At 42.6% G+C, this 12,608-nt stretch overlaps 1 protein-coding gene across 11 annotated transcripts; it reads left to right on the top strand.

Moving 5' to 3' along the window:
- The first annotated feature begins 1,309 nt into the window (after positions 1-1,309).
- MIS18A (MIS18 kinetochore protein A) lies at positions 1,310-11,086 on the top strand. 11 transcript variants are annotated; one of them, XM_072845341.1, is made up of 9 exons: positions 1,310-1,585; positions 1,668-1,734; positions 2,111-2,233; positions 3,498-3,591; positions 4,294-5,965; positions 6,431-8,416; positions 8,674-8,747; positions 8,860-9,958; positions 10,332-11,086. In XM_072845341.1, the coding sequence occupies exons 1-5, from the start codon at positions 1,348-1,350 to the stop codon at positions 4,372-4,374; spliced, it is 603 nt and encodes a 200-aa protein (XP_072701442.1). In that variant the 5' UTR covers positions 1,310-1,347; the 3' UTR covers positions 4,375-5,965; positions 6,431-8,416; positions 8,674-8,747; positions 8,860-9,958; positions 10,332-11,086. The 11 variants fall into 11 exon arrangements, with proteins under 11 accessions (XP_072701442.1, XP_072701434.1, XP_072701459.1 ...); XM_072845333.1 differs by having other exon boundaries at positions 6,431-8,747; positions 8,860-8,916; positions 9,841-9,958; XM_072845358.1 differs by having other exon boundaries at positions 6,431-6,566; positions 10,332-11,079.
- Positions 11,087-12,608: the final 1,522 nt, after the last annotated feature.

The raw sequence follows: 12,608 nt of genomic DNA, 5'->3' as shown, positions 1-12,608 counted from the left end.
CACATAAAACCCGGCATGGTCTCTATTGCAAGGAAAACAATAAGTCGGTGAGACAAGCCACACAACATTTTTCCTGTACTAGATTAGCACCTACTACTCTACAATACTTACATTTATTAACCTTCAACTTGCTTCCATCTACTGGAATTGGATCTATATAATCCCAATAATATTCATACGACCAAAAATACTCAGAGGAGTTTGTCCTGTTAGCCATTTCAGTGGTGCATTTTAAACCAGCTCAGAACTCCAACCAAATACTTTTTTTCATTGTACTTCAGCGCCCTCAGAAAGAGATTGCATAACTGATGCCTATGTAAACCACTCCGGGGTCCCACAGCTCAAGGACTGCCTTGGTACTAAAAAACATCTAGCAGCAATGAATATTAATGTCTGACAGATATGAAACAGCAGCCCTTAAAATATAATCCTCGCTTCCTGGTGGGCAATTATGTTATTCCTCAGCATTTTTTAAACTGAGATGGATGGCAAGTAACCTAAGAATGGGCTGGACGAGTGCCAGCTGGGTCACAAACCCTTCCCTCTCAGAAACTCGCAGCAACGCAGCGCTCTCCGGAGCTACTGAAAACAGCTGGGCTGAAAGACATTTCTGAATTTCTCTTGACGTAAAGAAGTAGGTAAGACCTGATAAAATGCTTCATAAATAAAGGACGTATTGGAATAACCATGTATTTTGCTTTGCTGCTTCTTCATTCCCTCCACCCTAAAGGCATGGATGGAAAGGCAGGCTCCCAGCCAAGACGAATGCAGACCAGTGGAAGGCGTTTGGCCCGCAGCAGTCTTGTGCCTAGGCAAACACACGCATACGCGCTTCACCGAGGTCCACAGAACCGAAATTGCTCATGCTGAATGAAAAACAGCCCCTCAGCCTGCTTTTGACTGCACACCTAAAGCCCCCAGGGTAAACTGCAGCTGGGGAGGCCAGGGCTGCTCACTCAGGCGCCGGCCCTGGCCTCACGGAGGAAAGGCAGGCCTCCCGGGACACAGCACCGGGAGCCAGGTCGGTTAAAGGCAGCTTTCAAAATAGGTATCGCCATCTTTTCCGTGCCTCCGCCGCTACAGCATACAGGCCCTCCCCGAGGTGCTTCTGTGCGCCTTGCTGAGGCCCACAGCAGCAGGCATCCAACGGGGATAGCGACGACGCAGCGCGGGCCGCCCCTCACCGACCACCACAGCCGTTAACGGCTGGGGGGCGGGACCTCAGTATGCGCTGGGGGCGTGGCCAGGCGCGGTGCCTCCCCGCCCCCTGGGCGGGGCGGGCGATATTTCCCGCCCCGGCGGGCGGGCGGCGTCACTACCGCTTCCGGCGTGGGCGGTTTGAAGGCGATGGCGGGTGCATTCTGCCCGCCGCCGGGCCTTGTGGCGGAGCTGGACTCCTCCCTGTCGCTGCTGGAGGTGGGCGGCAGGGGGGTGTCGCCATCGGCAGAGCAGCAGCGGCGGGCGGAGGAGGAGAACGCAGACCTGCTGCCCATGGTGTTCCTCTGCGGCGGCTGCAAGCGGCCGGTGGGCGACACGCTGAGCTGGGTGGCCAACGACGAGGAGGCGGGCTGCATCCTGCTGCGCAGTGAGTCCTGGCCCCCGCCCCGCCCCGCCCCGCCCTGCCCCGCGCCGCGGCCGTTGGTCACCTCCCTCCCCCCTCTGCGCAGGTGCGGCCGGCAGCGTCTCGGTGGACGAGGAGCGGAAGCTCTCCAAGCGGCCCGGCGAGTGCGGATGGTGAGGCCCGGCCCCGCTGCTGCCCCGGGGTGGGGGTCCCCCCACCTGGGCCTTTCCCTCCCTCTCCTGAGGGAGCCGAGAGGCCCCGGGGAAGGTGCCGAGGAAAAGCCTGATAAGCGGCCCGTCAGGTGCTGCCAGGAACACTTCTTTCGGGCGGCCTGTACAAAATGCTTAGGCATTAGTGTTGCCGAGGTCAGCCGGCTACTGGGAGTGCAGGCTGAAAGATGAGTGCTCGTAATTACACTATGTAAAGCAGGAGTGAATGCTCTAAAAAAATTGTAATGGGTGGTTTGTGGGTTTTTTTTTAAGAATAGGGATGGGGAGAGGTGTTTCTTTTTCTGTTCTCCTGAACAAACGTTATGTATTTTATTTGCAGCATGATTGAAACATTATTCTGCTCTGGCTGCTCAACAACACTTGGCAACATCTATAGATGCACCCCGAAGCATCTTGACTACAAGAGGGATTTGTTCTGTTTCAATGTTGACTCAATTGAAAGGTAAAGGCAGGCTTCTTACTGGTAAGCTGGCCAGCTAAGCTTCACGCACCAGGCATCTTATTGAGGGATGCTCCTGTTAATATTTGTGGCATGTCTAGAGGTTGCTGTTTCTGCTGCTTTGTTCCAGAGTGGTTTTCTGTATTATTGTGGTTAGTATCATAGTGCTGAAGTGTGAGAAACATCATCTGTGTAATGTTAGACAAGTCCTAGAAAAAAGAAAATACCAGGGCCACCTTTTGTATAAGAAATTGCTTACCACCTGGGAAAATAACACTAGGTACACAACACAGGAGGGTTCCTTCTCATTTGATCAGAAGAGACTACGTATGTGCTCTGCTTTGGACAACGTAAAATGAGCCTGCAGTCATAGGTAGTGCCAAATAGGCCTGGCTGTAAGCTATTAGAGGTAAATATCAGCAGAGAACATGGGGAGAGGGGCTTAAGCAGGTCTGACCTGTACTGGTCAAGTCTGCTTTTTCCTTGCTAAGGTAGGCAAAAGCAAATCTTAAAACTGAATATATGCTTGAGGCTCTTACTTAACTGTCTTGCAGTCAAAAACTGTCTAGAAAATGAAGGTGTGCTATTGTATTGGTTTTAATTGGTTTATAACACTTAAAAGTGGTCTTAAAATATGCTGCAATAACTATATCCTGAATTAAGTTTCCACACCAGAGTGCTTTTATCCAAGCATTACTCTAGTAAACAGTGGTAGGTTATCTTTATTTCTGTCTGGGCTAGTTTTAATGTTTCTGCTTTTTGTTAAGTTCCAGTTTATTTTGCTTTATCTATGTGGATGTTCACCTTCCTACTCTGGCCAATTTTTTTGTCTTTCCACAGCTATGATACTTCGCTTTTTCCATGGCAGTAAAATTCTCTGAAACACTAGCATGGCAACAAAATGGCATTTTCTTGCGCAGTAATGGTGATGGATAGTTCTCCCAGCTAGTGCTACACTGTTCTTAATGTCTGCATGATTCTTCACCATATCCTGTAGCACCAGCATTCCTGACTCTCTTGGAGTTCCAACTTTCATAAAGCAGTGGTGTCTTGGTAGTTCTGCACTTAAAACTCTTTTCATTCCACCATACAGTTTGTTTTCAAGATTACTGAATATAGATAATCTTTTATTGTCGCTGGAATCGTGCTTCCACTTTGCTAGTGTATTAATAATAATCTCATAATCATTGAAAGCAATGGATGAGTCCTACATTTGTTTTCTCGCCTTCAGAGTGAAAAGTGCATGGTCTAAACTGTAGTGTATCAGTTACATTGTAGGATCCTCAGAAAAGCAAGCTCTTACTGATGAGGAACCTTTAACACTTGAAAGTCGAGCTGTCTTGGAAGAGGTGCTAGAAAGGGTAAGGTTTAACCATATATCATTTGTTTAAATCTCCTCTATGAAATCTTTATATCCTTATTTCATACAGATAAATTCTATGGGTTTTAACATATAGTGTAATACTTCATAATAATATCTTATGTTATGCAAGATTTTCAGTAACTTTTCCTTCAATTTTAATGGTAACTAGCATTTTCTGTTTATCAAGCACAGCTCTAGATTCCTATCTATGTCTGTCAGTAATTAGAAAATTTGTTTCTAATTAGTTCTGATTTGCTTCTCCAGATTTTCACTTAACTTTGTCATGTCTTTTCTGTCTTTCATGTAAACTGACTTAATGCTTTTGCTGTAACTTTGTATTGAAATATTACATAATAAATAAAGTTGACATTTTGCTCTACTGCAAACTTCTGATTGCAGGTAGCAATCAGTTGGGAGCAAATAGTGCAGCAAAGTTGGCTCTGAAAGCTGATGGTTGTCTAGTAAAAGCTGAATGCGTGGATCTGACTTACCAAGGTTGAAGACAACTATAGATTTGAGAAAGTATGGAGAGTTAATATTAGAGTTGAGTAAGCTTTCAAACTATGAAAGTAGCAGGAATAGAGTCAAATAGGATTGGTGATGCAAGATCAAATTTGAGCGCTTGCTGACATCTACGCTTTGCGCTCTGTATTGTCAAGTTCTGTTTCTAACACAGTATCTTTCCCTGTTTACTTTACAGGCAGACACCGTATTAAAGGTTCTGGAGGCAAGACTGGCTGCTGTTGAATCAAGTATGGCTTCTCTTCACAATAAAGCGTGAAAGAAATTACATGCAGGAAGTTTTAACTGCAGGAGAATGATGTATGTGAAACTTGTCCTTGTAATCCTCTGGAGTCTGTGGGAACATGGCAAAAGTTGTGCAAAGAACTGAAAGACATTGGTGGCTCATGCTGTGGTAGAACAATGCTGACTATGAGTCTTCACCATAGACAAAGAGTTCCTCTCTTTTCTGTTAAAAGGATACTCCAGAAAGAAAGGGATTTTTTTAATTAAGTTTCTGTAGACTTTCAGTGTATATGTAAATATTTATTTAAATTTTTGTCTCTGAAAGCAAAGCATTTGTCTCCTGACTTCCCTGCTATCCAATACCTACTGAACTGGGTGTGCTGCTCCTTCCTAAACCAATTAAAAAAAAAATAATCCCTGTGATGTCTGAAGGCACAACATATCTAATTCTTCTTGTCTCCACAGCTTTTGCTTGACCTGTGCTCAGAGATGGCGATGGCACAATAACTGTATGGGGTGGTTTGGTTTTTTTGTGGGTTTTTTTTGCAAGCTGAAGGCTAAAATGTAATGTAGAAGAGGCTTTAAAAGCATTAGATAAAATGGCTTTCCATGCAGTATTAAAGGTCATATGTTTTACAGCTTCAAGGGGAGGAAAATAAACAAGGCTGGTAGCAGCATGCTTTGAAGCAAAGCTTGGTGGATATTTGAGCAAGGAATTAAAAATGCTAATTAAGAACACTTGTCGGTATTTTTTTGTTTTAATGCAGATATTTTGGTTATTTGTCTTTGATCTTCTGTGTATTTAACTAGTTGTCAGGGCTTCTTATATAGTGTGAGTGTTCCAAGTAATTTTTTTGCAATAAAACAAAAGCAAGCAGTTGTTGTCTAAAGGAAGAATAATTTTGAAAAGGTATTTTTTGTTACCCAACACTACTTAATTTTACTACTGCAAGTTTTTAAGTTTTCTCCAAAAACCTAGAATGAATTTCCCACTCTTCTTCCCCCATTGGTAGGCACTGTTTCTCTTACAAAAGCTTTTCCCCCCACCTTTTCTCTATTTACTGCTTTGTTTTGAAGTAGTATGCAAGTTTAGCCTGTAGTGATGGGTCTTGTTACCTGAACATGAAAGAATACTAAAACATTTTGTTACTTGCATACCTGCCAAATGAATTGTTATAAGCACTAATCTTTCCAATAAAATTACTCCAGTGTAATTTTTGAGGCAGTTTCTTCTCTAACAAGTTTTTGAATGCTGGTAAGTGACATAATAGACTTCATCCTGGATGTCTGAAGAGAACTGTGAACTCTGCCCTTTAATTGAAGGTTGGTTGATGTTTTTTGTTATATACAGAGTATGTTTTTGTTGGAAGTGTTAACAGTAGATGGCTTGATAGGCCTAGCTTATCAGATGCATTCCACAATGCTTTTTCCAGATATATGTATTTTTTAACATGTGGATTTCTGTTTCTGTTAAGGACAACTATGGGAGCAGGGACACAAGCCTATAAGGATCTCTGTAGATATTTTGTAGAGATGAACATGCATTCAATTTTTCTCCAAGATTGAGACAAGACAGCATAATCTTCTATATCTATATTCCAACAAAGCAGCAGCTAAACACAAAGGTGCAAAGATAAACTTCCATGTTTTTATGATGCTTCCCTATCTAAATTATTGGCATGTTAGAGGTGGGAGATTGAATAACCTAATGTTTATCAACCTGGGGGTAGTTTCTAAGTGGGTTCTTGTATTTGTTCAATTGTATTGTGAAATAACCATTTTAGATGTACCCTTAATGGAAAGAACCAGGTTTGCTGGCTTCAGGCAGCACCTGTAGCTTTAAACATGCTCTTCCATTAAACATGGAGGGCAGCTAGCAGTGGTTCAGAGTGAGTTCCCTAGATAGATTCACCAGCTGAATTCCTTCTGAGACTTGTTTAGGTAGATTCCTAGCACCTGTCTCCTGTATCCTATATATTGCTACTATGTGTAATGAAAGTAAAGTGTATATATGTAAGCAAGTATTCAAAATAAATGGTTGCTTATCTTAAGGTAAGCAGGTGAATTCCTTAACTATCCCTCTTTTCTAGCTACTATGGGAAAAATACCTGCTGAAGAAGGAACCAAAAAAACATAATCCCACCAGTATGTCCCTGAACTCACAGGCAGAAATTACTACAAAGAATCTGGATTAGAGTATGTGTTCCTGCAATGGAACGTACGCAGGTAACACATTTTAAAAGCGCATGTTGAGTAACCATTTTTCTCCTTGGTTTAGTGTTATGGTCTTCTGTATCTTTATTGAATACCTGCGTTTGGCATCAGTGTATATTTAGAACAATGTCTCAACACATTGTAGGTGGGAGCTCGAGTACATTAACACAACAGACTCTCTTAAAATAGCATTTCCACGCTCTCAAGGGTTGCCAGCTGCTGCCTTGCTAAGGTGTGCAATGAACAGTCTAAATTTAGAATAAATTTTATACGGATGTAGAGATATTTATATCTGCATGGGGGTATGTGTGGTGTTCCAGGAAGCTGAAATTTTTTTTACTGTGAAGTTCAATTAGGAGCTAATATCTTGAGTAGTTAACTGGGCTAAAGGTAATATAGTAGAGAATTTTTCTGTTTAAATGTGTACTATGGTGCACTTGAACAGTTTTTAAACATTAAGAAAGTTGTAGTTGTTCCCTAAGCAAATATAGTAGGAAAGTTTTAGTGTGCCAGCAGGATGTACACTATACAGTCATACGTAAAAGATTTCTCCTTGCTTAATAAGCAGTACTTGTTACTGGGTGACAGTTCCTTCTATACGCAGTTTCTTGGTTTCTGCCCTCAAATGCAGGACAAATAGGAAGTTTAATTCTCCTTTGGGGGAATCTGCATGCTCTATGGTACACTTCCTTATACTTGTCCTAGGCTGTTGTGGATGGAGCGAGAGCGCACTTCACTTGTAAGAGAGAAGTAAAACTATAGTTTATTGATACAGAATAGGGAGTTAACAAAGTTCAATGCGACAGTGTTTTAACAAGATTCGATGGCAAGATACGCTTGATCACTTACTGCATAGAGGACAGGGTCAGACAGAACTGTCAGGGAGACCCTCCCGTTGAGTCATGAGGTTCGGAGAAGGACCCCCTTGCTTTCTAAACTCCTTCTCAGAGAGGAGTCTAGGTGTGGCTGGATCCAGTCCTAGTCCCAGACTTGGTCAATGGTTTCTGTCTAAAGGATTATATGTGTGTAATCAATCCTTTATATCACTTAGCTAAGATTTCAAAGTTTAGCATGCTATTAGTCACTTACCGAGGATCTGTTGCGGCAAGGAATCTCTCAGCCTTGAGGAGTAACCTTGAGAGGCGTCCCTGCTCAAGGGGAGATCCTGGCGTGCAGCCCGCTGCCGTGCAGGAGAGCTCAAAGGGCCCTGGGCTGTCTCCTATTTAAGGAGTGAGATGATTGACTTATAGTCATATTTGTGTATCAGCAAGACATGTAGATCACTGCTTCAGGCAGCCCTTGGCTACTTTGTTGCCATCTGTCCTCGAGGTCCAGCATAAGCTGGATGCAGTTATTGGGATGGCTCCCACTGATGGTTACTGCTTGTGCAGGGAGCAGGGGGGGACCACGCTGCCACATAGGCACTTTGTGCATTATGTGCTGGGAGGGGGAAAAATACCACTTTGAGTTCTTTAACTTTGTGCGGAGTTAAATATGGCAGGGATTTAGTTCAAGTACAACAGTACTTTGTAGCTCACTAATTATGCCCTTTAGAGAGAAAGTGGTATAACATAAAATACATGTCTTCACAAGATTAAAATTGAGGTTTCAATATCCCCTGATTCAAACTTTAAAACACTTTTCTGTAATTTGAAAACCATCCCAAAACACTGATAAGAATAACAAGCAAAACTTTACATGTACAGAATCCACTAGCAGGAAAGGATGGGGAAGACCATACATTCCACACAAAGACTGTATTTAAGGATGCATGATGTTGAACATGTTCTCTGTAGCTTATTAATAAACACACCATGGAACTGTCAATTGAAGAAAAGTGGCAAACACAAAAGCTGTTACAGGTATGCTAAAAGATCTGTATATGCTTAGGAAAGATGAAGACTGGGAATTAACTTAGATGAGACTGGGGCTTCTATAAGCTGTTTTTGAAGGGGGTGATAGGGAATAGACAGGTGAGCTATATTTTAGTCCTTGTGTTCCTCTTATGACTGTAGAGTACTGTTTGCTAGAGTGTCAACATGTCTGAAATACTGGTTATATTCTTTAAATAGTCAACTTAAACACCTCCCCTCCTCCTCCTCCTGCCCTGGGTCTTTAGCCCCAGGTAATGCTGACAGGAACCTTCCCACCCCGTACCTGCTGACATCCTGGCTACTGTTACAGGAAAAAAAGGTGTGTGTTTCTGATTGAAAAAGCAATGATTTGTCTCCTTACAAATTTTGTCTATACTAGCATATGTATCTGTACTTGAAAACTGTCCCTAACAGCTTTCTTTCCCAAACAGATCTTTGAGAAATGCTTGTATGACTTCAAAGGATATTGGCCAAAGCTTCCATTGGTGGTAACTGCCTTGTAAAATAGCATGTCAGCTTTGACAATAGGCCTGTGAAGGACATGTGCTGGGAGGATAAATGTGCTATGCTTCATGTTCCATATGGGTAAAATCTGTGGTCTAACTACTGTGGTCCTCAGTCTTCTCAAGTTGGGGGAAAGATGTTGAATGACAGTAGTGTTAACCATGTAGAAGTATTGATGAATGGGCTCTAAAGCATTTAGCAGCACAGATGTACTTGTCCATAAAGGCCTAGGAAACTTGAGGGAACAAATATGAAAACAGTCTCTCCTCTTTGCACAAGAAAATGGAGCATCCAACAGGGATGGTTAGCAAGCTCCATGCTGAGTTTGGCATCTGGTTGCCTTTCCAGGTGTCTTATCTTTGTTACAGATGACACTGTCATCTGCTGCTGAGGTTAGGATTTAAAAGTTGCCAAGGTGACTCCATAAGGTCAGGGATGGAGCTGCTGGCTTTTTTGTTGATTGCACCAAAATTTCAGGTTAGGCTAAGATTGATAAATTGGGTAGAATTTACTTTTGTTAGTTTTCCCAACTTAGCACTGCAGCAGAGGCTGGATGTACCTTCCTGGGAATGTGTCCCAAACAGGCAATGTTCTTTACTGAGTGTGGTAGTTCCTGGCTAATCCATATGATAATTATAGCTCTTGGTTTCAGGAGAAGTCTAAAAGGTGGGGGTCTCAAAACTCTTCTGGCTGTCGTTGGACTTGTTTTGGTAATAAAAGCAGTAGAGATAATGAGTAGGAAAGGAGCAAAAATTAATGTCCTTGTCTGGATGTGATTTCTGCTCTAAAAAAGGCTTGGAAAAAGCATAGGGAACAGTTAAGTGTGCACTATATGGCAAGATGCAGTAGAGCAGAGGTCCAGCAGATAGCACTAGCAGTGGGCTGAAAATGGTAATTGCTGTTGTTAGGCTTAAAACACCATGGATACAGCTGGGGCTTCCTGGAAAGAGACCAAGCAAGCAAGATGGCTGGAAAGACACAAGGAAAGGAAAGAAGTACGAGTGCAAAACAAAACTGCTACTCAAGGTGGGGCAAATCTTACTTGGAGGGAGAAGGGAATTGGGGGCTGGAGGGACTGAGATGAAGGTGGAGACACTCTTATGGCTGTACTCTGAATGCTCATGAGAAAGGAGAACACCCCTTGACTGAGGCTTCTAGATCAGGAGGTTAGGGTCCCTGTGTCCTCCACAGACAGGGAAAGAGGCTTCTTCCCTGACTAAAGGTGTCCTCCTCATTTAGACACCTGAGGTAGATGTGTAAAGTGAAATGAACCATTTGGCAGGACCCCTTGCCTCCCTCCCTGGTGTCCACTAGTGCCCTGTAGCTTATCCACTTAAACTTTGAGAATCCACTAGCTGGCAAACGGCCTCCATCAATGCCTCTTTCCCTTCCTTTTCAGCTGGCAGGGTAGAGAAAAGCTGAAGAAGAGTCTGAACTGGAGAAAATGTGCCAGAGCAGAAGGAACAGAAGGTGAAGAACAGAAAACTGGCACATAATATTCTGACAGGAAAGCATGATACTGTGGGAGTAAGCATGAAGAAAACAGATGTGTGATTCCAAAAGGAGCAAAGCACCTGAATCAGTTTAGTTCCAGAGAGATCTGAACATCGGATTCCTTTTAGGCCTTGTATACATAGGCAAACTGACAGCTACTGGAGAGTAAACTGACACAGCAGATTGTTTCTGGAATAAAATAACTTTCATTCTCACAAAATGTGTTTATATGGGCCTGGGGGGGAAACACCACAGCAGCCTTTGTAGTGCAGATGCACGTCAAGTCCTCTATATGAACAAGGCAGTAGATCCTTTGAAAACCCTTCTCACAAGTCTTCAAGGTGGGAAAGGATTGCAGAAAACATATTCCATAATTGAAAAGAGAAAGTCAATGAAAAATACCCAATGAAAATTCTCAGTGGAAAAAAATAACAAAGAAAATAGCAAAATGAGCTAAGTACTAGTAGATTTTTTTCTCAATATCCATATGATCTACAAGAACTGATAATGTTACACTGAACATTTGGCTCCTCTTACATGGAGCAAAGAATTGCAATGTATTGTTAGTGTAAGTAATTGCTTTAGCAATCTAGTCAAAATAGTAGCAAGCAGCTACTATTAATCTAGTTACAATGATATCAGCACTTAGTGTCCAAATTTTCCAATTACTGCTCATTCCCATTAATGATACAATTAAAACTGTTATATAGACTTTCTACCATCTCTCCTGCTTCTCTGTTGTGATGTTCACCTATGTGCCTGTGGTCTGCAGTGGAGGGTCTTTTTTGCCTCGAATGGAAGGGTGCAGGTATTTCAGTGTCCAGGTTCTTCACCAGCTGATGTACTGGGGGTTTCTTGGACAACTTGATGCTATTCATGCACACTTCCAAGCAGCTGACTGCTAACACATCTTTCTGATTGGTCTACAAATTCAGTAATAGAATATTAACAGGCTAGCAAGACCCATGAACATACATGGTATAATGCTTTAGGGTGGTAATGGGAGTTACACAAAACTAGTCTAAAGCTGAAAACAAATTAAACATTAAACTGCTAGATGGTTCTGCCATTATAGCTACAACAAATTAGACTACAGTCAACTGACTACTGGCACTGGGCTGATACAGCTACAACCAGGCTAAAGTTCAAGACCAGACAAGCCCCAACCATGTTTCTCAAACCCTTAAGCCTTGTATTGCCATGAGAATACAAGGGCTGTGGCCTGCTAACAGCAATGGCCATGCTGTCTTGGCTGTGCTATGGGGCTGCGATAGAAGTAAGGCTCATTTCCGCAATGCCAAGCAGCGTGATGCCATCCTGGCAATTCTTTCCATATGTCTCCCTACTGTGTGGCCAGAGGAGTGGAGTATCATTGCGAGCTTGAAAATGAGCACAGAAACACAATTGTGTGTTCTTTTAAATTAAGAACGCCAAGCTCAGCCAAGTCACCCAGGAGACCAAACCTGTGTAATTTTATAGTACAAAGCTTTGTGTTTACTGCTAGGACAAAAGCGCTGGGGTCATAAATCAGGAAAGATCCCCTTGTTTTCACTCTGCTGGTGTGAGAGCTACGTTTCCCCCCTAACCCCTCAGGGCTAGTGCTTATACTAGGATGACAGAGAAGATTTGTTTTAAAGCTTTTGTAAACCTAGAGAAAACTCTTCCCAAATCTCTGCACAGCACATAGAAGGTTCAAACAATAAGGAATTAAAAACCTGAAATGCATTTGGCTTTTCTGACTTATTTTAGGCTGTCAAATGACATTATGTTACTGTACAACATCACATGAATCCACTCTGTTAGAAGAGTCACTTTAAACATTTCAAAATAATTTTCTATGCAGTTTGCTTCTCTCATAAGAATTTTCTCTGAGAGGATCGGGTACAGATGTGTTTCTCGTGGTGTTTCAGAATTAAATAGCAGGCACTAACTAGTGGTGGCTAGGACAGGGAGGCTGTTCATAAGCTGGGCATAGGGAGAGCTGTTCCTGGAAGACTCTGTTCCTGCTTGATGTCCATGGTTTGAGGGGTGTGGTGATACTGAAGAGGGCAGGAGAATGTCTTAAGGATAGCAAAATATACCTTATTTCATTAAAGATTTTAACCCTTCCAACTGTTTAGCGTATTCAAGGAGCAGAAGTTTCAGTGTTGTCTGTCAGTCAGTTCATCCCCGAGGAACAGAG

Source organism: Ciconia boyciana, chromosome 1 (assembly GCF_034638445.1).
Source record: "Ciconia boyciana chromosome 1, ASM3463844v1, whole genome shotgun sequence".
NCBI classification, from domain to species: Eukaryota; Metazoa; Chordata; class Aves; order Ciconiiformes; family Ciconiidae; genus Ciconia; species Ciconia boyciana.
This window is presented reverse-complemented; position numbering and strand designations above follow the sequence as displayed.

Excerpts from the sequence above, each read along its gene's own strand:
- MIS18A (XM_072845341.1), top strand. The coding sequence starts at position 1,348 with ATGGCGGGTGCATTCTGCCCGCCGCCGGGCCTTGTGGCGGAGCTGGAC. Across the intron at positions 1,735-2,110 it reads CGGCCCGGCGAGTGCGGATG|CATGATTGAAACATTATTCT; the intron begins GTGAGGCCCGGC and ends TTTTATTTGCAG. Across the intron at positions 3,592-4,293 it reads TGGAAGAGGTGCTAGAAAGG|GCAGACACCGTATTAAAGGT; the intron begins GTAAGGTTTAAC and ends TTTACTTTACAG.